The sequence below is a fragment of the Myripristis murdjan genome, chromosome 1 (genome assembly GCF_902150065.1).
Source record: "Myripristis murdjan chromosome 1, fMyrMur1.1, whole genome shotgun sequence".
Taxonomy (NCBI): Eukaryota; Metazoa; Chordata; class Actinopteri; order Holocentriformes; family Holocentridae; genus Myripristis; species Myripristis murdjan.
The window spans coordinates 5,934,847-5,958,483 of record NC_043980.1 but is presented as its reverse complement, the minus strand read 5'-3'; the positions used below and the strand labels follow the sequence as shown (position 1 = coordinate 5,958,483).

The following is a 23,637-nucleotide window of genomic DNA, read 5'->3' as shown; positions in this document are numbered from 1 at the left end:
GTTTTGGCTGTGCTTTCACAAGCACAGATGTAAACACACAAACATATGTGGTGTTGTGTAACCTTTAGGAGCATCAACATGAGTCACGTGACCATCCCACACTCCCACAGCCATGTCGCAACACAGGACATGATAGGGTTAAGCAATCCGCTTTCCCAAACAAACCATCCGACTACTATAAAGAGCGTGTGGCGTGACCTTCCAGTTACCTCGAACTGTGTGACAGCAGCGTAGCGGATTTCTCCAGCAGGAGTTGCATATTTACTTCTATAGAATCCTTTCATTTTGTCGTTCAGCTCCCCGACAAAGTCTATCTTCAACGTGCCGGATCCTGGAGAAAAGGCAAAACACAAACAGCGGTGTTCATTCAGCCATGACCGAGGGGCGGGGGGGTCTGTTATTGTTCAACAGCAACAAAAAAACAAAAGCGATACAACATTGTTTGAGAACAGAGATCTGACAGCACAGCCACATGCTGCCCCCTTTTACCTTTCTGAAGAGCACTGGGAAATGACAAAGTGACTTTCTCATCCTCATTTTGATAGTTGAATCCTGTGGCATTAATTTCTAAAAAGCAAAAAGAGGAAGAAGAAGAGTGGGTAGGGGGAAAACGTTACCATGATACCATAACACACACTGTTCCCAGCAGCGGTTCCCAAACTTAGGGTTGCGACCCATTTCTAATGCATGAAAATTAGGCGCTTAAAACTTAAATACACCCTTAAATACACGTTACAAAGTGCAGGTACAAACACATGCACTGTACCACACGCTTAGCTGATGAATTAATGAATTTACTCAAAGTATTTTATGTTTGTTTTAGCAGCACTTTTGCCTTTGAAAGAATATTTGTTGATTTCATACTGTTATCCCAAATCTCTTAATTAAAAAGTTATTTTTGCAAATAAAGCAAAATACAGTGAAAACTGGAAATGGTAGTGCGTTTTTGTTTTCTCCTTGATGTGCAAAACAAACCGAACCATGGGTTTACTGAACTGTTACACCCCGCATAACAATGCTGTATGTGAAATTATTTTCCAAATGAAGATGGTAGAGTGTTCTTTTCTGCTATGCTGTTCCAAAGCCACTGGAAATACAGGAGGCCTGAGCGTGTTTTATGTAGGGAGGGGCTCAGAAATGAGAGCTTAAAAATTAACAAATTGAACAGACAGCTCCAAACGAAGCATCCTCAGCACCGAGGCGAGTCAAAAGAGCACTTCCTGTGCAAAGAAGAAACTTTCAAGAGTTGGTGTTTGTTTTATGTTGTATGCTAGCTAGCTAACATAACTTGTCAGTGTTAGCTGCGATTGCTGCTGTTGTCTTTCCAGCTGTGACTGATGTTCCACTACATTCTGTCCCCGACTCCCCGGCTTGTCCCGAACGTGGATTAGAAATTAAAGTGCATTTATTCAACATTGTTTTGATGGTGGAGGAGTCAGTAATGTGTGTGCGTGTTGTGTTTATATCAGTTAAGTGTTTAGGTGTGTCAGTTTCCATGCTGGACAAATGTCAGAAATTCTGTGTGTGCGTGTGTAGCGTGTGTGGATATTAAACTAGGTGTGATCCAAAACATGAGCCGGGCAGAGATGTACACGGCATGCACAGCAATGGCTGGTTAATTTAAAAAAAAAAAAAAAAAAAGGAGAGAGGATAAAATAAGAAGTCAGCTCAGTGTGATCCTCACCTTCTCCTCCCTCTGGTGCAAAAGAGGCTGTGATGATGTCGATGTCAGCACAGTTCATCACAATCTGATTTGTGGCCTGTGTAACCTGTAAACATTGACAAAAAAGAAAGAAAGAAAAAAAACACGACTTATCAAGTACGTTCATACTGTAAAACCCAACGTCTCCTAATCTGTCCAGGACAGACCACGTCTTGTAAAGTATCAGACCTGCTGCTTTATCACCTGGATAGGCTGATTTGTATGCAAAGACAACGTTTTTTTTTTTTTTATGTTAGCTAATGCGAATACAGCACTGAAGCTAAATCTGATCTGTCACAAAGCTGAGATAGGAATCAAACCAACTTACTGTGGGCTAAAACTACAGAGAGCAGAGTGCTGCAGAGCTGGTCACAGATACAGAGATAATCAGTCCAGGAATGAAAAAAAACATGGGGGAAAACAGAAAGAGAGAGAGAGTGGCAGAAAGAAAGGAAGGAAGTGTGACTGGGCGAGAAACAAACTACAACGCTTTCTGACTCCAACACAACATGAGAGCGGTGCATCTGACTGTCCAGCTTATTGAGGGCAAAACGCAGTGGCAGACTCGGGTGTCATGCAGCTTTCCACGAGCAAAGTAATAGTGATATTCACGGTTTGTGGCATTGTTGGTTGGACGCCGTGGTTGTTTGGGCACTTGTGCACAGGGCTTGGAGGCTGAAACAGCAGCAAGGCAGTAATTATAGAACACACTGGGCTGATGGCACAGTGCCACAGTACTTGGGTTTCTTCCGATCCATTGTGTGGTTCTCAGGCTTAGTGTAAATCGCAGGTCGACAGGGTATTATTAAACTAATATTTCATCTCAGTGGAGCATTTTAACTTAGCAAACACAAATGCTCTCTGGCATGGAGATCTACAACCACTAACAGTCAACATTACTGCCCAAGGGAATGACCCTGAAGACAGGAGAGTGTATTAATGCCTGTCTACTTTGCCTTGTGTGAATGTGTTAGAAGTCCTATTTTTAGACTCTGTTTTCCAAGCAAAATCAAATAAGCGGTGCTGACTAAAGGTCTACCGAGCCAGATAATGGTGGATATATGATCTCCTATAAACATTAAGAGTGTCAGAAAAAGTCCTGTCGAGGAAAACCAAAGGAAACCATAACCAGCGAGCATGTGCTTTGACAAAACCAGTTTACAAACTGCCTCAGCCAAGTCAAAAGCAAAAGAGATCGGATTCAGTTTGCATCAGTCTAATTATTGAGAACAAAACAGTACACTTTATACTACCCTGAATTATGGTGACTTTTTAACGGAAATAAGAAGACAACAGATTTAAAGTTTGGCTTACAGAGACAACTGTGCAATACTTTAGACTTTCTGTTGACCAGAGCATCAAATAAAAATGTCCTGTGGTAAAAGTGACAGGTGTGGGCAAAACTAATCTGGTTGTTATGTGATGTAGGGAACAGCGGTGAGAAGGGGGGAGGTTGATTCACAGAAGTATTGCGATTCTATTTTTAATCGTTTTTATTTGTTATTTTTTATTATCAATTTACTGCTCCAAAGTTAGGCTAAATTTTGGCGAGGGGTCCCTTGACCTCTGACCTCCAGATGTGTGAATGAAAATGGGTTCTCTGGGCAGCCACGGCTCTCTCCTTTGCAGACATGCCCACCTTTTGTTAATCCCATGCAGTTTGGGCCCCAAAGCCTGCAGTCCACATGTGTTCTTGTGGCCTGTTGTAAAATGGTGTGTGTGTGCAGACTGGGGCCTAAACAGCCTTGAAGTTGCATCAATTGACTTTGACTGGAAAGCTGAGACTCTTGTGGATTCAATGAGCCGCATTTGATTCCTGTGTGATGATGTTGGCCCCCATAGCAGCCATTTCATTCATGTTTCATGTTTTGAAACTCCACTGAACTGTATAAAATGACCTATCGTGACCTTTAGGATAATCACAGCTCCATTAAACTTCTCATCCACAACCTAGAGGATAATTCAAAAAAACAAAAATCACAATAAATCATAATATCGAATCGCAATACTTGTAGAATCGCAATACATGTAAAACCAGGACCCAAGTATCGTGATATTATCAAATCGAGAGATACACATATCGTCCCAGCCATAGCAAGAAATAGGGAAAATAGGAAATATTCAGATGATTCATTAAGGCAAAAGAAACTGGTAAACCTGTCCAGTGTTGATTGCTGTCATTATTACTCGATGATCTTAAGTTAGGGTGTCCATTTAAAGAGCAGTGCAGCTCCGATAACAAGATAGCATGTAACTTAGCCCTGGTGTGTTGTCAACACGCACATTACTTCACGGTAAGGACAGCTTTCAGTACTTATATAGAAACAGGTGAACTGTATGACTGAGTGAAGCAGGGGGTTGGAGGGGAGGGGGGGCATTTGTTTGCTATGATTTCACGCTAGCTGCTAGCGTGCTAGTTAGCAAGCAAGCGAGCAGGTGTAACGTTGACTCAGCTATCATAGCTCGCTGGAAATCATTACAACGCTATAATAGATAACACGGCATTACTGTATTGGGGTTTAGTGGCACAACTCAAGACAGAGTGGGGAAAAGCGCCCTGGCAGGACGTCTAGACGCCGTTAGCAGGCTAATGCCGACGCAATGTGACAGCTGGCTAGCTAACATGAGAGTGCAAGTCTGGGAGCAGATCACAGGGCTGTGTTAGCGAGCGTACACTGGCGTACTTCACCAGAGCTAGGCACAGAAACGTCCTTTTATTCATTCATGGGTTTCCTCCGAGCAGCCCGTCAGCCAGGAGCAGTTGTCTGCCGCTAACTTTGGCTAAAAGAGAAGCCGTGAGCCGCCGTGTGGGTTAGCCCGTGTGGATAACAGCGACAGACAGGGAGACAGTTCGGCTAGTGGCTATCGAGCAGTTTGCCGTTACCGTTTGAACACGGCAAATTAGCTGGATGGCTAGCTGGCTAACGTTAGATTACATAACAAGATCCCCGCCATGCACTAATCCATCTATTGACCCAGTCACGGGCATTGGTCTAGCATACCTCCACCACAGCCTCCAGCTTGCCTTCGAAAGTGAAGTCGATCAGGTCAGGCTTCAGGCATAAGCCGTAGTTGACGGGGTAAACGTCAGTTGGCAACCGCACGAAGGGCCTCCTTTCGGGCATGATTTTCTCTATTTTGGCCGGCCGCGCTGACGAAGACGGTGTCGAGTGTCGCTGTGGATTTGATTAAAGTTGACCAAAGCGGGCTTCGACGGCGACGGTGGATGACAGGTGCGGACTCTTTTTGCGAATGACAGCGAGACCCTGCGGCCCAGCAGCAGCAACATAAACCCCCTCAGAGTGTCGCCAGCTCCGGTCCTCCCCTCTCACTTCAAATCCAAACAACTAATGTGAACTAGCGCCGACCTGCGGACACATGACGTCACCGCGCTCCGCCGCTACGTGGGGAACGTGCGCGCTCAGGGTGGGCAGTGGTGTTACCAGCGCAGTTAAAGAAGCACGCGTCCTCATTTACACAACACACACCTGTGTTTCTACACATTTTCACACACTGAAAACAAATGCAACTTCTGTTTCTAAATTTTATTTTACCATTGTTTATATCCAGTACTACTTTTGGACTCAAATGAAAGACAATATCCTGGGTATAACTAATAATAATGTTAATAAGTCATTACATATTTTGAAGATGATAAATCTAACATTGATTTCACGGTAAACGCAGTGATTCTATATAATAAATTTCATACACAGAAATGTAGAATCCACACTCACTGTATTTTCCTGTGGATTTAAAGAATATATGAAGACCTGTATACATATATATATATATATATATATATATATATATATATATATATATATATATTAAAAAAAAAACTTATAAACACTAAAAACAAGTCATAAAACCGTCAGCCTGTACTGTAAACTCTTTAAAGAGGAATAATCGATAAATGTATTCTGATTCTCTAAGGATTTTATATTAATGGAGTCTATTTTTCCCAATTATATTTTTTAGTAAAATTTTTCATTGTTATATTTTTATTTTTATAGATTTTTTTTTAAATTATATAATGAGTACATGTCTGGAATGGTTTTATATTTGGCAGTGCAAAAATTTAAATAATAATAATAATAATTATGTGAATGTAAATAAATAAAGCAAAGTTCACCAGAATGTATCGAGTGCTAGTAAGACATGAAAAGTTGCAGATTAATAAATAAATGAATAAATTAATGAATTCCCACGCCAGTCCAGCAGGAGACATGATGTGAACACAGACCTAAGCACATTTAGTTTACACCAAACATTTTGCGATGCATAAATACATCCTTGATATTATTTTGCATTGGGTCTTGTTTTATCTTCTGGAGAAACAGACAGTTTGAGGGGAAAAAAATCTACAGATCTTTATATTTTATCGTTTCATTGTTGACAGCTTGTCTTCAGCTCTGCTTGTCCTCCACTCCTCTCTTCATCCCAGATTTCTTCAATTTACAAGGAACAATCCAAAGCTGCAGAAGCGTGTTAATCATTGTACAAATTTAATGATTCAGTGTTTATGATCACATTTATTAAGCAGGCATTTCTGAATCTCATCACCAGCTCAGCGGCCAGTGTAAGGAGCAATTTGGAAATTTCATATTTCAGCAATGCCAATGAAAACTGGATATTGCAGATAATTTTGTTGATATGTTATCGCAATATCGCCTTCAAAATAAAAGTATATACTGGGTCGCTACGCTACTGGGAGGAAAAGAATAATTAAATTAATAATAATTTAAATACATTAATACATAAATTATAAATATTAAAGTGTACAGAATTACAAAATTGTATGAAAATTCTCGTTGGAATTATTATTGCTATAAATATGAAGTGATCCCCTTGCTGTTATTTTTCACACCATATAATATGTGGGGTTTTGTTCAGGGCTATAGTCTTATGTATACAAGGCTGCCAAAAATATTGTAGAAATAAATCTAAAACACCAAACTCATACCAAACAACAGTTTAGAAAGGTGTCTACTAACTCATAAAAAAAATTAATTTAATGGTTTTTAAAAAAATCTACTCAGCTCTGGATTCAAGTGAGTCAGAATTAGACACTAACCATAATTTATAAGAAAATTCTCCTTAATTGCGTTCTTTATTTTCACTTTTTTTTTTATTAAAAAAAAAAAAAAAAAAAAAAAAAAAAACACCAACACTTCAGAAGGTCATCGTGAGAATCTTATTTTGAAAGTTGTAAGCGGAAGTCCCGACTAGCTCGTCACCGGCGGTAAGATGGCGATGCCCATGAGGAAGACGCTGTTAGCCCTTCAGCGAATAACGTGTAGCCATTTGAAGGTACTGAGACATTTAATAATCCCCTGTTAGTGTATTTAATTGTATTTTGCACGTTAATTTAATTGAATCTCCTTCTCCTCGCTGCTCGTAATGTCTCGTCCAGTAGCTGTGCAGTGTGCTAAGCCGGGTTAGCTTAGCCGTTAGCACAGGAAGGTGAACTGACAGACATGGAGGCTTGAGCTGCTTTGACTTCTTCACCACGACTGACACTGTCAATGGAAAGATCATAAAAGCATCAGACATGGTGGTAACATCAAGATAAACAAAATAGAAAGTAATACCTATTTATAAGGCTGGGATGTTATGTTTATCTGTAGATCCGGTAATATCACGATACTTTGGAGCCGATTTGATATGTGTTGCGATTCGATATTACGGTTTATTGGGATTTCTGTGTGTTAAATTCTCCTCTAGTTTGTGGTTGTAACGTTCCATGAGGCTGTGATTCTCCTAGAGGTCACTATAGGTCATTTTATACAGATGCTAAGTTGAAAAAAAAAAAAAAAAAAAAAAAATGCTCTGCCTGCAGTGAAATGGCTGCTATGAGGGCCAGCATCATCACACAGGAATCAAATGTGGCTCATTGAATCCACAAGAGTCTCAGCTTTCCAGTCAAAGCCAACTGATGCGGCTCCAAGACTGTTTAGGCCCCAGTCTGCACACACACACCATTTTACAACAGGCCACAAGAACACATGTGGACTGCAGGGTTTGTGGCCCAAACTGCATGGGATTAGCAGAAGGTGGGCGTGTCTGCAAAGGGGAGAGCCGTGGCTGCCCAGAAAACCCATTTTCATTCACATATCTGGGGGTCAGAGGTCAAGGGACCCTGCTGGAAACAGACACGCCAGTTTTTCCCTCGCCATTTTCCAAGTGAAGGATTCCTTAGTGGATACACCCAAGATTGGGTCGGGTAATCTGGACAAACCGAATATCACATTATTTTTAACTAAATACCTCGATGTTAATGTTGTGACGATATTATCAGGATGACTGTTGGTGCTTTCATAAGACACTTACACAGAAGAGATGATTGCTAAACAAACATCAGTAAATTGGATATGATGATCAAACAGCTAGAGACAAATAATACAACTGAAAGAACTGTTGAGTAAAAAGGGAAAATTGCATTTCTTCACTGTAATGGAGCCTTTAAAACCAGGAAAAGGCATCACCTATGCCAGTGGTTTTCAAGATTTTTTCAATAATGTAGCCCCTTTAAAAATATTTTTCAGCCAAATACCCCCTAACCAGAGCCAAAAAAAAATTCTAGAAAAAAACCTATATAAAGAGGTCCAACCCAGCTCCAGCAATCTCCTGCAGTATTTTAACGTACCCCTAACCTTATGCTGTAAAACAATGTTATAATATCTGTAATCCCACATGATATCTAGTTTCATATCACAAGATCGATAACATGCTGCACAGAGACTGTTTAAATCCACCTGGACAGCACATCCTGGGTTAAAACGCCGCTTCACTTCCCCTCTCCTCTCCCAGAATGCCGAGGCGTCTCTGGATGTGCGGCTTCCCCTCCCCGTCGTCCTGCCGGTGCGGACCAAGAAGCGCTACTTCATCCCCCCCGCGGTGAAGCTGAAGGGGAAGAGGGAGGAAAACCCGGAGGCCAAGGCCAGAGCTGCAGGCATCGTTTTCAGACAGGAGTACTCCGAGAGGCAAATCAACATCGCCTGCACCGGTAATATTGTCATTTATGCTAACATGCATACATGTGATGAAAGACTGAGTTGTTGGTGCGAGGTGCTACTGTATGAAAACAGTTGACTAATAGTGTGAAATTAACCCTCCTGTTACCTTCAAATCTACTAACATTTTTTATCAAGATTCCCCCCAGTAATTTAAACCTCCAGAAAAGATTATAATAAATATTGTTTCCCTCGTTTATGTGTCAGATGCTTTGAGTCTTACCAAGTTTTTTTTTTATAATATATAAATGGTGTGTTATAGTTCCTGTGTCCAAACAACTAAAGCAAATGTGTGTAAAATGTTGATATTTCTTATATGGTTTACACAGCTAAAAAAAGCCTAAAGAAACACTGATTGGTACAAATTGTGTGCAGGACCTTGAAAACATCATCATGTTAAATTCTTCTTCACCCGCTTGTCCCTGTTAAATAAGAAAAAGTCATAAAATATGAAGCAAAAGAAACTATGTTAATCGTTTTTTTCAGGAGGGTTAAAAGCCGCCCCCTGGCAAATGCTAGTAAACGTTTGACTGTGATTGGTCAGTTTACTGGCATTTTAAAGCGTCATTAGGAAATATTTTTTAATGTAAAATACATTGATGTCAGCAGCCTGAATCACAAAGTGAATGTGCAGCAGAGCAGAGTTTCCTGTCTCTGCTGATCAGGATGAGCCAGGTCGGTAAACAGAAGCGAGCTGTTTTCATTTTGCTGACATCACTTGACGGGATTTCTGGGTTTTGTCAAACCTCTCGTTGCCGTTTGGTGCCACCAAACATGCAAAGTTGTCTAATGCAGCTCTAATGCTAACTTGTTTACTGGGAAAACACACACACTGTGCAGAACATCTTAAAGTATTTCTTCCAAATCGTTCAGGTTTACTCGAGCAGCAGTCATGTGTTGTTTTACTGTTCATTTGAATCACTTCTGGCTTCTGAAAAAAAGTTCCCTCCAGTGGCTCAGGATCGATTAATTCGTTAATCGGATCTGTTTTCTTTGTCAGCTGGGATTTTCGATCCTTACGTCCCCCCAGAGGGCGACGCCCGCCTGTCCACTCTGTCTAAAGAGGGGCTGAAACAGCGCACTGAGCAGATACGACAGAGTGCCGCCTCACAGCTGGCGTAAGACCATTTTCTGAACAGTTTTCTCATCTCTAAAAAAATTTTGTGTGTGTGTGTGTCAGACAACAAACACCCTCCTGTTTCAGTCTTTGACACTCTCTTCTGTCTGCTCCTGATACCTCTCATGGATTTCTTACTAATTAATTTTTAAGGATGATTATTGATACACAGGAGCCGATGTAACCGTTCCTTACAATATATATAAATATAGAAGTGTCATGAGGAGTGGTTTGAATGTGGGTATGCCGTTATAGTTTTGGCAAGCAGACACCTTCCACCTTTGACAATTATTTAATTGAATTAAGTCCAGAACACCTCGACAGGGTTCAACAGAAAGCTGTACATCAATAAAATGTTCGGCAGTGGCTGCAAAAGCTGATTGTTTTTTCACGTTATCCTCGCAGGATTCGCAAGATCAAGGAGCACGACACTCAGTTCTCCACCAAGGAGTTTGCAGAGCGAGCTCAACAAATCTTTATTGACGCTCACGGCGCCCTGACACAGTAAGACATCGACTCTCCCGCCGACCAAATGTCTCAGCAGTAGGTGATGATGATGTTGACCCAGCCAGACTCTGTTTTTGTGAGACGTTTGTAACGAAAATGAGGTTTTGACTCTCGGCCCTGGCCTTCAAATAAGGAAACAGATCCGAGGTGCTTTTCAGGAGCGAGGCTAAAAAGCGGTCTTTTTCCAGTTGCATTAAAAAAATTTGGCTCACACTTTTAGGAAGAAGCCGTATGCTTCAGTGCCAGCATTATTATTTATTATTGTTGCCACGGTTACACTTGTCTTTTCCATTTTGTGATGGGATGTGCCAGATCAGAACTCGGCTGTGTCCACATAATGTGTGTCCAGACTTGACACCTCAGACCTAAAACTCATATTCCAGCATAGGTAATTTCATACCCAAATAATGATATATATCATGATAAAGCCCATTTTCTGTAAGTTACATGAAGAAATAGTTGATTCAAAATGACCACAAGGAAGGGGCGTATTCCTCATTACATTTTGAATTATATACTTGACAAATATTAGGTATTTATTTTATTATTTTAAGGAGGAAAACGAGTCGTGATGATTCCAGCAGACACAATGCAACGCAGAGAGACAACCTAGACGATTAGCACAAACCCTAAAAATCATCTGTATTATCCTTTTGAGCAGAATTTCCCTTTAATAGAAATGCTACATCACATAATGTGTTTTATTTAAGGTTTAGGAAAATTAATATGCACTGTTTGTTTTTGTTTTTTTAACAGGTTCAACAAGGAGAAACTGCACTCTTTGGTGACAGAACGGTGTTATCCTGTAAGTTCCCTCTTCCTCTGAACTCAAATTCAGTTTACAATACATTTTCATAAATTTGCTTTCATGTAATGTTTTTTATCTTTTTCCACACTTTCCATGTTATTTCTTGTGTCTTTTATTATTTAAATGCTTCTTCAGTTCTGATGTTTTGTTTTGTTTTTTTTTTTTAATCTATTTGCATGGTACGCTTTTTCTTGCTTTTGTACACTTTGTAAAACATGGACACCAAAGGCAACCTGTATGGGCAGTGTGCAATATAACATTGTATTCCTGATTGGTGGTTTCAGTCAAGAACAAAGCACTGCACCATGGTTGTTTCAATGATCAAAGTGTGTGTATGTCAATTCATGACCAGCAGGAGTTCAAAGTTCTGTGATTGGCTGTTTCTTGAAGCAGTGCACTCTGGGATACACAGTTGACTTCTAAAGTTTTTATATTCACAGTTATGTACCTATTCCTTTTTTTTACTTAAAGTTTCACGCCCATCTAGGTGTTGAAAATGCTCAAAACAAACATTCAGCTAGCATTGCAATAAGAAAAATGAATGAGAACCTTTGCAGCCCGAAATAACCCCGCCTACTTCGCAGTGCTTTTAAGTAAGTTTAAGATATCACTTTGGAATGGTAACTTGTGAGAGATACAGTGATTAATCAGCGAATCAAAAGAATTAATCAGCAGGTTCATCGACAGTGAAAATAATGGGTAATTGTCAGGTGAGCACCTATTGTAACCCTTCCCGCCGTTCCTCCGTCCCCTGTGTAGGAGATGACGAGGGGGAACCGCTACAAGACCATCTGCTGGAGGTACATGGAGTCCCTGGAGCCTCCCAGGGTGGTCCAAGCCCGCTGCCCTGACATGGTCACCAAAGGCAACCTGTACGGGCAGGTGACGCTCCGCATGCACTCCAGACAGGTGGGATTAATGTGCTGCTGCTGCTGAACACAGGTGCTTCCTGGCCGTGTGTCATCAGTGCCCAAGAGGAAGCAGGTTTTCATTCCAGACAAAACGCCCCAGCAGCTGGTTTCACTGATGAGCATAACGTCAGCCAGAGATGAGGAAGTAATCAGCGGAGCCAGCTGCTGTGTTTGGCCGCAGTTAAAACCTGCAGACTCTGGTGTATTGATGAGGCACGGATGAGACGGACCGCTGCGTATGGTTAATCAAGGCAACAATCATTTTTTTAAAAAAGCCAGAAAGCAGCGGTGAGATGAGGCATTTCCTCAAATTTTTGTCAAAATCTGATCAGTGGCGTCTTTTTGATTTGGCATGAGACAGATCTGACAGACTGAATGTAAGGAGGCCAGTTCTTTTATGTACTTTTTCATTTGATTGATTGATTGATTGATCCGCAGACTCTGGCCATCTATGACCGCTTCGGGAGGCTGATGCTGGGCAGCGAGGAGGAGCCCAAAGACGTGTTGGAGTACTTGGTCTTTGAGCGACACCTCGTCAATCCTTACGGCAAGTGGCGGCTACACGGAAAAATAGTACCAGCCTGGGCCCCGGCCAAAGACCCGATCATCAAGGTGGGGTTAAGCTCTGGACATTCGTATAGCATCTGTGTTTTGGTGGAGGCTTCTTTCCAGACTGCCTTATAGTATCGTGTTTACATGATGCTGTACACACGATAATCCCAGCCATGATGGTGTCAGGATCGGCCTTTTGAGCTCCGAAGGGCCAGTGGCTGCAGCAACAACAGCTGATCCTTAAAGTTTGTTCACACTGGCGCTACAAAAAGCTTCACCTCAAATTCTCTTCCATTCAAAACCCCACAAGGGACAAAAATATTTTCATTTCCATCACTTTAGTGGTACATTCACATGGATGGATCCTCCACATTTACACAAAGTAGGCTGGTTCCTGAAATAAGAAAAATCATGAAAATCACCTCTTAAAACATTTGAACAAAGCGGGCAGCTGCGACGAGTAATGATTCAGCAACTGCATGGCCTATTTCTTGTATAAAATTAATTCAGAAACCAATTTGGTTTATAGGTCACTTTAGTCTTACTGACGCTGCGTGATACAAGTAGTTGCAGTTGTTTTGCAATGAATTACCATAGCAAACTAACAAGCACTAATTAAGTGGCATTAATTGAAAGTGAATGGGTAAACTTAGTTCAGAGCTTACCGTCGACCCTAACAATGGACACAACTGTTTGCTCAGTAGTACTTCAGATTAAAGTTGAAGAGAATTGAGAACGCTTGGAATGGCTGTCACCAACTTCTTGTCCATTTTGCACCTGTTAGGCAGAGCCAGTGCTTGTGAATCATACAAAAACATGGAGTGTGGGAAGCTGATTGGTTGTTCAGGGCCAGTGACTTCAGCAGGTTCAGCCGTGGGCAAATTTTCTCAGCCAACAAGCTTCTTGACCGTCCAAACACTTTGGCAGTTTCTCTGATCACTCCAGTGCTTCGTGATCCCTTTCTCTTCAGCACTTTACTGTGTATTTCTCGATCATGCATGATACTTCTATGCACACACAACTATTTTGTTGTATTTATTCAGACCTTTTCACCTTTTACCACCATTGGAGGTATTTTGGGTGATGTACTGATCTGTCGATTGAAGCTTTTTCTGATCTAAGTCACCTGGAATACATGTGTCAGTAGGTAAATGCATCAACAAAAACATGTAAAATGAGAATGATCTCACAGCTGATGATGAAGGAACGTGGTTGAGCTCACTCCCCAGTAGATGAAGAGACCCAGATGCTCAACTGAGGACATACAAACACTTCATGAGATGACTATCCCACATGAAATGAAGAAATGGGAGCACTGTTAAGCTGCTGATCCTGAGATTTATTGGTACCAACACGAGGCTGGCATTTTGGCTAGAGTTTGGATCTGAGGAAGGCACGCAGCCAAAACATGTTGGTCCCAACAAATCTCAGATCTGCAGAGGAAATGTGCTCCAGTTTCTCCTTTCATATGGGATAGTCATCACATAAAGTGTCCCTGGTAAGAAGTTCCTTTCAGGTCATGCTTAGTGTTTATTTTTGGGCTCCCTCCAGTGATTGCAGGCCAGTCTTTACCATGTAATACCATTCAGTTTGCATTCAGTCTGCAAGGACTGCACGGAAAATGGCACACTCAACAGTGCAGAGTGTAGAGCATGATTACCATAAGTATGTGACTCAGCCCTTGGTGTGTCACAGATGCACCTGACAGATGGGGCAGTAATGTTGGCTGTGAGATTTTGCCCACTCCTCTATCCAGCCTAATGGAGCCTAGCCATCAGGGCTCTACAGAGTGCATTTGTCACTTTACAAAACCAACATAAAATTGGCAGAAGACAGCCCTGATCCTTCTCTCAGCAATTTTATAACTGTCACCTGTTGGGCAAAAAAGGGAGTTTGCACAATTGTTTTCTCTGTTACCTCTGCCTTTCACAAACAAGAAGCCACTGCCAAAGGGATTTTAACTGTTTAACTTGGCACAGCCGGATTCTATAGTAATCAAACAGGGATGTCTTGTGGGTATGATAATGCAGATTTTTTTTCTGCTGGCTTTGACATCAGAGTGGGAGTAGAATTGATTAAATTTTTTATGATCACTGTGAGGAAATGGGCTGAATTTTTATTTTTTCTTTAACGACTGAGTCAGAGAAAGTCATTTTTGACTGTTATTCGAAATATTGCTCATAAACTCCTTTTACCCCTCCAGACTGTGATGATTCCCGGTCCAAAGCTGAGGCCAGGAGAAGAATTTGATGCCCTCAACTATGAAGTTCCCAAACCGAAGGCAGTGCAGTGGAGCAAGTAGACCACTGGGTGGCGCAGTTAATTTCATCAAACCAGGGTGGGACATAACCACCAGTCAATGGTCAAATGCTGTGGCTGGTTTCTTAGTCTGCTCCAGGAGGCACTTTGGCAGGAAGCCAGCCTTCACGTGGGGGCTCTTCTCTGTGGTAACAGTTTGGCTGGCTGGAAAAAGTGCTGGAGAATGTTGGGATGAACTAACCACCGAGATTCGGCGCAGTTTCCTGCCCTGCATCGAATCACAACACAATGAAGATGCAAACCCCATTTGGAAGAGAAAATAGCTCCATGTACACACGTTATTATTAGTGAGATATTTAAAAACGAAAATATTATTGGGATGAAAGCATTATTATATTTAATCAATTCCCTGCTTTAAAAACAGATGTGTAAATGGGACTGTTTTCATGTGGGAATTTGTCTTCCTGCCTTGTTTTTTTGCCAGAAAGTATCCTCATCTCTGCTGATGACATTTTGTCTACATGTTTTCATATTTTTTTTCCAGAGAGTCACATTCATCCACCTTCATGTTTCTAAAAAAAAAAAAAAAAAAATGCAAAATGTCCATATCTCCAGAGATTGAATGGTTTATTTCTGTGATGAATATGTTACATCATAATTTCAGGAATACAAAAATAAAATGTCCCATCTGCTTTTTTCCTCCACACCCTTGGATTTCAGTGAATGTAAATTTTTGTCAGAATACCGTTTCATTGAAGATGCATACAAAAAGAAAATGTCTCAACATAGGTCGTTCACACACTGTAGTTTCAGAAAGTTAATAAATCAATGCCTCACAACAATGCTGACACTGGGTTTTTGTACTTGACAACAAAGTACAGCACGTTCATTCAAAAAACACAACATGCAAAAATGCTCACAAAGCTAGATCACTCCATCGACAAAAAGCTTTAGGCAGTGCACATCAATGAGATCACTGCACAAACTGAGGGTTAGCAAGCCAACAAATGCCTCTGTGTAAGAGTTTTGGCCCAAGATGAAATATCCACTGTTAAATAATAATAATAATAATAATAATGATAATAATAATGACACCTAGCTGGAAAGAATGATTGACATTAAAGAGTAAGTTCAATATCAGCAATATTAAGGTGTGATTTCTGAATATACAATTAATCTGTATTTGTCTAACAATTGATTGCATTTTAGAATAAAAACACGTGTATATGAGAAGGTTAATTTTACTCCCCTTTATCGTTTGGAAATTGAATTGTTTGGCCACATCATGTGCCACTGTGTCGCAAAATCAAACATTTCACAGTTTGAACCACATCTACTTTGCTCTCCTTGCACGAATTATGACACAAAATATTTAACAGATATCAATTTAATTGTGGTTTACTTAGCTTACAATTATGTTTCTGAATTCAGCATTTGCTAATCTCATTCCCCCTTTTCAAGTGTATGAAAAAAAACAAAGTCCTGTGCATTGCATGTAGATAAATGAGAAGCAGTGACAGCACTTTGAAAATGTTTAGGTAAACAAAAATTATGTACTGTTTTTTTCTCCTCTGAGGTAATTTGAAGGATAACAGTATGAGTTAATGGTGATTTATATAGGATCATTTTTGGCATCCTTATTGAACTTTGTCTAAGTTTCCTGCACTATTTTGCAGAAACATGGATTTTTTTTCCATAATGATAATTGCATAATATAATTAAAAATACTGCATGTTTTCATGATTTTTAAAAAAATTAAAGATACAGTATTTAACACATCTCGATAGAATCAAAAGGGAGACATTTGAGAGCAGTTATTGAGTGTGGTATTTAGTCCTGTAATTACTCATGTAAGCTGATATGCATAGTTGTATCAATCCTTAATACTTGACTGATATATAATTTGACATCCATTGTAGTCTTGGCAGCACTGTTTCACACATACACCTTCCTGTATTTTGAAAATCAGTTTTACACACTTAAACAAAATTATATTTCAGATATATATTACAAGCCTACAACAGTTAAACAAGTTCATTTCATTAATGCTGGTTATGCTCACAGTTGCGTCTGACCTGCCCTGTGCTTTATTTCCCTGTGGGTTTAGCATCGTAGACTGCTTTATTAAGTTCAGGTTTTTATGACACACTGGAACGTATTCGCCTTCATCCATGAATCCAACATAAGTGGTAAAGACGTGCATTGTCACTTAAAAACATACAAAGACACAGAAAACACTTTTAATTCAAAATGGGAGTGGAAGCAGGAATAAAAGGGACTTCATCTAAATGCCATCTCTGATCCAGAACGATAGGGTAGATGCACCTCAGTGAGTCAAGGAATACCAGTTTATGAGTCTGCAATATGTGCTTCAGTCTAAAGAAACCTGTCTTCACTGAGGTTTGCAGAGTTTTCATGTCCTTTTCACCAAGCCCCAACATTAGGAATCTTAGAGGGACAGCAGTGTGGCCAAGCGGGTAGAGAGTCTGAACTGTAATAAGACGGCCCACGATCAAGCTTGCATTACCCAAAGCATTTGTCCAGTAGGAATGTCTTTGAGCAGGATGCTGAATCCCTACCAGCTTTAAGGACACTGTTCTGTAGTTCACCCTGCACTCCAAAGTTCTTGTGAGTGGGGAAATTAATTACAGGATAACACCATTACTTTTTCTCCATACGGGGAAAAAGAAAGGGGAGTCCACACTTCCCCATGATTTAGTGGGATGGGTCAAGCAACCTGTTGAAAGTAAATGGTGGCTAGTTTCAGCTCACAAGTCAGGTGGGAATATAAAGGCCTCAGCAGCACATTCAGCATCAGCTTCGTCTTCATCTTCCTCAGGAATATTCTCAGGTTCCCAGGTAAAAACATCTGAGCCGGTGTCTGTGAATGAACCAGATCTGGTCATTTCCACGTTCCACGGACACAAAGCATCACGCCGGCCCAGGGGCAAGTTTGATTTAGACTGATCTGAGTGCAACATGTCGCTCTCTGGGGGTATTTCTTCATCACAGAATGGTCCCTGGTTAACCGTAACCTCATCTTTGTCACTGTTGGGAATCTCAAGCTTGCTTTCGGTTGGATTTTGTGGGTCTGTAGACTCCCAGGGACAAACATCTACTACTACAGTGCTCTCATGCTTTTTGACAGCTTCTGGGCCTTCTGTATCCCATGGACACACATCTGCTCGACCGCCATCTTCCTTTTTCACAGCTTTTGGGTCTTCAGTCTCCCATGGACAGACATCTGCTCGGCCACTGTCTTCCTGTTTCACAGCTTTTGGGTCTGCAGTCTCCCATGGACAGACATCTGCTCGGCCACCGTCTTCCTGTTTCACAGCTTTTGGGTCTTCAGTCTCCCATGGACAGACAGAACCTCGGCCACCGTCTTCCTTTTTCACAGCTTTTGGGTCTTCTGTCTCCCATGGACAGACAGAACCTCGGTCGCTGTCTTGCTTTTTGAGAACTTTTGGTTCCTCTGTCTCCCACGGACAAACAGAAGCTCTGTCGCTGTCTTGCTTTTTGAGAACTTTTGGTTCCTCTGTCTCCCACGGACAAACAGAAGCTCTGTCGCTGTCTTGCTTTTTGAGAACTTTTGGTTCCTCTGTCTCCCACGGACAAACAGAAGCTCTGTCGCTGTCTTGCTTTTTGAGAACTTTTGGTTCCTCTGTCTCCCACGGACAAACAGAAGCTCTGTCGCTGTCTTGCTTTTTGAGAACTTTTGGTTCTCCAGTCTCCCACGGACAGACATTTTCCCGAACTGTATCTTGCTTTTCAAGACTCGGTGACCTTGTGGGGGCCTGCATTTTCCCAGTTTCTGGTTCTTCTGTCTCCCACGGACAAACAGAAGCTCGACCGCTGTCTTGCCTTTTGAGAACTTTTGGTTCTTCTGTCTCCCACGGACAAACAGAAGCTCGACCGCTGTCTTGCCGTTTGAGAACTTTTGGTTCTTCTGTCTCCCACGGACAAACAGAAGCTCGACCGCTGTCTTGCCGTTTGAGAACTTTTGGTTCTTCTGTCTCCCACGGACAAACAGAAGCTTGACCACTGTCTTGCCGTTTGAGAACTTTTGGTTCTTCTGTCTCCCACGGACAAACAGAAGCTTTACCGCTGTCTTGCTTTTTGAGAACTTTTGGTTCTCCAGTCTCCCACGGACAAACATCTGCTCGACCACTGTCTTGCCTTTTGAGAACTTTTGGTTCTTCTGTCTCCCACGGACAAACATCTGCTCGGCCGCTGTCTTGCTTTTTGAGAACTTTTGGTTCTCCAGTCTCCCACGGACAGACATTTTCCCGAACTGTATCTTGCTTTTCAAGACTCGCTGACCTTGTGGGGGCCTGCATTTTCCCAGTTTCTGGCTCCTCAGTTTCCCACGGACACACATTTGCCTTAACACCATCTTGTCTTTTTATTTGTTCCTGTCCTTTTGACACATTAGTCTCTGTAGCTGCAGGTGTTTTAGGTTGCTCAGTTTCCCAAGGACAAATGTTTATTCTTGTGTTGTCTGTCCCCTCTGTAGTTGTTTTAGTCACAGACGGCTCCGTGTTCCCCTCCTCCCAAGGACAAATGTCAGCGACGGTTTTAGAGGGCTCAGGGAAATCCCATGGGCAACTCTCTGCTGTCTTGGATGCTTGGTTGGCTGAATGTTGGGCAGTTAATTTTAAAACATCAATTGTAAGTTGTGCAATGCTTTGTTTTCGCAAGAGCTGTTTCCCATCAGTTGACTTGTCTTCTGACATGCTGGAATAGATGATAGGTTTCATAGTATCTTGTCGTAAGGGTACCCTCAGTGTCCCCTTTTTCTCTACAGGATTTAGATTTTCATATATAACTTGAGGCTTGTCCTCAACCTCCCAAGGACAAACATTAGCCTTTCTGTCATCTTGTCTCTGTGAAGGCTGTGGGTTTTCCACAGACTCCCAGGGACATATGTCTCCTGCACGGCTTAAATTCTGTTGCCTCTGCTGTATCAGTTTGGCTACTGTGACAGTAGGAGTAGTAGGGATATCTTGTGATTCCCAAGGACATACACCAGAGTGACCACTTTCTTTTCTTCTCAAAAGCCCAGGCTCCTGGGATTCCCAGGGACACACGCGGTCATGTTCAGCTACCTGTGCTTCCTGAACTTCCCAAGGGCAGATTGTGGCTATGGTGCTCGGCTGCCTCTGAACTCCTTTTCCTTGCAGGAGAGAACCTGGTCCTTCCCATACATCTGCATGAGGCACATTACGAGTTGGGGTAAGTCCTCTGCTGCCTATGCTGCGGGTTGAAGGAGTTCTAGAACTGGTGCCAACAGTTTCCCAAGAACTTATACTACTACGTTTGCTGTTTTGCCTTGATATATATACATTTTCATAGGTATTATCTTTTTGCATTTCCTCTGTGTCCCAAGGATAGACAGCAGACTTCATAATCACAAGCCTTCTTGGGCTTCTCTCTGAAGAATCCCCAGAGGACATTCTGACTGCTTTCTGCTTCACAAGACATGGTTTCCCCTCTGCTGTAGTCAAACTTCTTTTCTTCAGTGTCTTCCTTTCAAAACTTGGGTTTCTACTTGATAGTGCTGACCATGCGGAAGTAGCTCCTCCACTCTCCTGGCTTTTATGTGAAAGTGATTCCTCTTTCTTTAATTTCAAACCCCCTTCCTTACCGGATTTATCCACAGATCCAACAAATGCTTTCACAGAGAGCCACTTGTGAGATGTTGTGCGGAATGAGAAGACTCGCTGGTCCTTTGTCACCTTCAGTTTTGGAGTGACTGGTGCACTTGCAGAGACGGGAGCCTGTGGTTTGGGAGACTCACATTCTACCTCTGCTGGTTCCTCCTCAGGAGGAGGTGGTGGTGGTGGTGGTGGTGGTGGTGGTAAATGATCCCAGGGACAGACATACTTTGATGACCTTACACTGTCTGGGCTTTTTGGTTGTGACATTACTTCATCGTCAGAAGTAGCATAGGTAACATGCTTCTGATTCTTGTCCACAGACCGTTCTTGCTCTGCCTCCACAGAACAGACCTTAGCCCGATCAGATGACTGTGACCGCAGAGCGTTTGTGGTTTGGTCCTTGATGTCATTGATCGTGATGTTCTGCTTGGACCTTGACACCACTGAGCTGGCTCTGTTAACCTTGAGTGTGTCCATAGTACGGGTGGGAGTGGGTGTGAGACTCCGGGACTTATGAAGCTTAGTGTGATCAGGATGCAGCAGATTGTTATCAATTGTCAGATTTTGGGCGCTGGCTGACTTACAGACCCCTGGTGGAATGTCCAGAGAATTTGTCTCCGATCGCTGAGAGGCTCTCTTAGCCATGTTGGCATTCAACATAGAGCCACGTCGAGAAGGGTCCCTTTCCCTCATATATTCATGGTCACTTTGTGATTTACGCATCACTGGTGAAGGTGTATGTATTGATCCTTTATAACTGATACTAACTGAATCTGAGCCCGTCCTAAAAGATCCCGATTGATTTGTAATTTTACTACGGATGGAAGCATCTTTCTCCTCACGACTGCACTGGCGGCTCATCGTCTCTGGGATCTCAGCAATGCGTTTAATAATAGACTTGCCCAATCCACGCCGAGAACTTCGCTTCTTTGACAGATGAGGGTTGTTTGTGGTCATCTTCTTGGTCTTGTTGACTTCCAGCTGGGCATATAACTTCTTCAGTTCATCCTGGTGCATATAAAGATGGAAGGGAATCGATGAAGGGATTGAGGAAATGGGTTAGGATGGTTGAGGAAAGGAACAGATGCCGAGAGTAAGTCAAGGGAAAGGTGAAAAGCAGGATTCAATACAAGGACAGCGCAATCAGGGATAAGAAAAGGGCAAGGAGTGGAGAAAACACAGGTCATACAATATATATTCATACTAAGATCGAATATATATTTACTGTTTGTTTAATGATAAAAATTATAGTTCATTTTAATTGACCATTTAAGACCTGTTTGAGTGAGGCTTCAGGAGGTCATAGCTTAAATTTAGGAATATTTAGTTTATTTTTACTTGTTTAAATTTGATCTCAGAATTTCTTACCCTTTTGATAAACTGTGTCTGAATGCAAACTGACAATCAATATGGTTCAAGGGGGGCAAATGAGTTTACCCGAATGTCCTCCGGGTCCAAACTGTAGTCACTCCAAGCAGATTGAAAACTGCTGTTGAGGTATGAGCCAGAACGCCGAAGGTCCACTTCATCTTCATACACCTCTGCTGCAATCTCCTCTCTACCCGACTTTGACACATGAAGAAACTATCAAACACAAAGAGGCATACAGACTCACGATTAATATGTTAACATTTTGGATATGTAAACAACGAGTATGTCACATCCATAAACATATTTTGGGATGGCACAAAATCAGCACATTGATAGGATTATCTCTTTTTATCGAGCAACTTTTAAAATCTTTTTTACCCACCATCACACCCCAAGACATATTTAGCTGTGATAATAAAATTAAAATGGAAAGTACCTTGGGAAGAAAGAGCAGCGCAAGCGTAACACTGATGGTGGCATGAGTATGTGTGAAGAAGAGTAGCAACATCCAGTCAGGATGGAGAGAGGGAAATGAAAACCTGGGAGAGAGAGAACAAAAGTCATCATCTGGCATCAACTCATTTGCGCATTACAGTTCAAAGCTGCAGGGTATTTTCTGCTGAAACACTTTATCACAGCACAAACTTTTTCCCTCTTAAATTTAAAAAGTTCACACTGCAGCTAAAGGTGTCCCTGTTTTGCTTTATTCCTCTCATTTGGCACAGATATCATGTCAGATATCCACCCTCTAGTGTGTATAGCCAAATTTTACACAGTCAACGAAGCCCTCTGCAGTGGAACAGTTCAGAACCAAGAGTGGTTACCGGAGCAGGTGGAACATGGAGGACAGCAGCAGCTCGTTGTGGATGGAGATGCCCATGTAGCGTGGCTCGTGGAAGGCCGAAGGAACTGGCCTGACGCCGCTGCACAGGGAAATGCCCCAGCACAGGAACAGTAGCTCGGCTGTGGTGAGGGGGGAAAAACTAATTTTATTTCTCAAGAATATCTGTGGTAGGTGTTAAGCTTATGGATTTGAGCAAGATATTATTGATATAATTGCGTCAATATATGGCCATTAAACAATTAAAGTCAATGTGAATGGAATTTTAACAGTAAAATGTGAAAATAAGAGAAGTGTCCATTGTCAGCTGCCCTCTGAAAAAGATGAAGAACAAGATGAAAAAACAGAAAGGACGAATGCAATGTTGATCACTTGCAATGCACACAAAGCACAAACTTTTTAACGTTCATGTTCTAGGTGTTCATTTGTTTTGAACTTGTTCCAGTCTTTTGGATCAGTGATGTGTCACTGCTGTACTAATAAAATAAATGGTAAATCAAATGCCAGTCAAGAATTAAGACTTTTCTTAGATGTCTTGCTTTGCTTGCATGGATGACACCATGTTATTAAAGTTAATATAGGCTTTAAAAGCTGGACAAATCCTCTTTCACAAGTCTAAATTTGAGAAAAGTTGAGTTCTGTTGAGTTTACCTTCCACTACATCCTTGGTTTCTGTGTCTGGTTCCCACCTCCTCTGAGGTTTGTATGGATTTGACCTCTGACCCAGTGAGGCCTTTTATTCTTTTGCTTTTGAATGTTTGGGATTAATGTTTTCAGCCTCAGTTTGTCTTTTCAAAACATTTCATTGATTTGAACACTCCCTGTCCTTGAGTGTGGAGTAGTGTACTCTGTGCGGCAAGGCTCAGTTTTGTTCACTTTCATTTGCTTGTCAA

The 23,637-nt window shown here is 41.7% G+C and overlaps 3 protein-coding genes across 3 annotated transcripts in view; 1 reads left to right on the top strand and 2 right to left on the bottom strand.

The window, feature by feature from the left end:
- Positions 1-5,061, bottom strand: part of npepps (aminopeptidase puromycin sensitive) — a 31,276-nt gene extending 26,215 nt beyond the window's left edge. The window contains exons 1-4 of the mRNA XM_030049227.1: positions 4,705-5,061; positions 1,685-1,769; positions 490-567; positions 210-331 (exon numbers count right to left, since the gene is read on the bottom strand). Coding sequence (XP_029905087.1) covers positions 210-331; positions 490-567; positions 1,685-1,769; positions 4,705-4,827 — 408 coding nt within the window. The 5' untranslated portion in view covers positions 4,828-5,061. The remainder of the gene's footprint in view (positions 1-209; positions 332-489; positions 568-1,684; positions 1,770-4,704) is intronic.
- Positions 5,062-6,893: 1,832 nt separating this feature from the next.
- mrpl45 (mitochondrial ribosomal protein L45) lies at positions 6,894-15,486 on the top strand. Its single transcript, XM_030049250.1, has 8 exons — positions 6,894-7,015; positions 8,516-8,711; positions 9,719-9,836; positions 10,241-10,339; positions 11,099-11,147; positions 11,910-12,059; positions 12,500-12,673; positions 14,817-15,486. Exons 1-8 carry the CDS (start codon positions 6,953-6,955, stop codon positions 14,913-14,915), a joined length of 948 nt encoding a protein of 315 aa, XP_029905110.1. The 5' UTR covers positions 6,894-6,952; the 3' UTR covers positions 14,916-15,486.
- A 200-nt stretch (positions 15,487-15,686) lies between these two features.
- Positions 15,687-23,637, bottom strand: part of gpr179 (G protein-coupled receptor 179) — a 28,877-nt gene continuing 20,926 nt past the window's right edge. The window contains exons 9-12 of the mRNA XM_030049214.1: positions 22,728-22,866; positions 22,340-22,442; positions 21,970-22,116; positions 15,687-21,540 (exon numbers count right to left, since the gene is read on the bottom strand). Of these exons, the coding sequence (XP_029905074.1) occupies positions 17,641-21,540; positions 21,970-22,116; positions 22,340-22,442; positions 22,728-22,866 (4,289 nt within the window). The 3' untranslated portion in view covers positions 15,687-17,640. The remainder of the gene's footprint in view (positions 21,541-21,969; positions 22,117-22,339; positions 22,443-22,727; positions 22,867-23,637) is intronic.

Coding starts and splice junctions, on each gene's coding strand:
- mrpl45 (XM_030049250.1), top strand. CDS start 6,953: ATGGCGATGCCCATGAGGAAGACGCTGTTAGCCCTTCAGCGAATAACG. Junction 9,837..10,240: donor AGTGCCGCCTCACAGCTGGC/GTAAGACCATTT, acceptor TTATCCTCGCAG/GATTCGCAAGATCAAGGAGC. Junction 12,060..12,499: donor TCCGCATGCACTCCAGACAG/GTGGGATTAATG, acceptor ATTGATCCGCAG/ACTCTGGCCATCTATGACCG.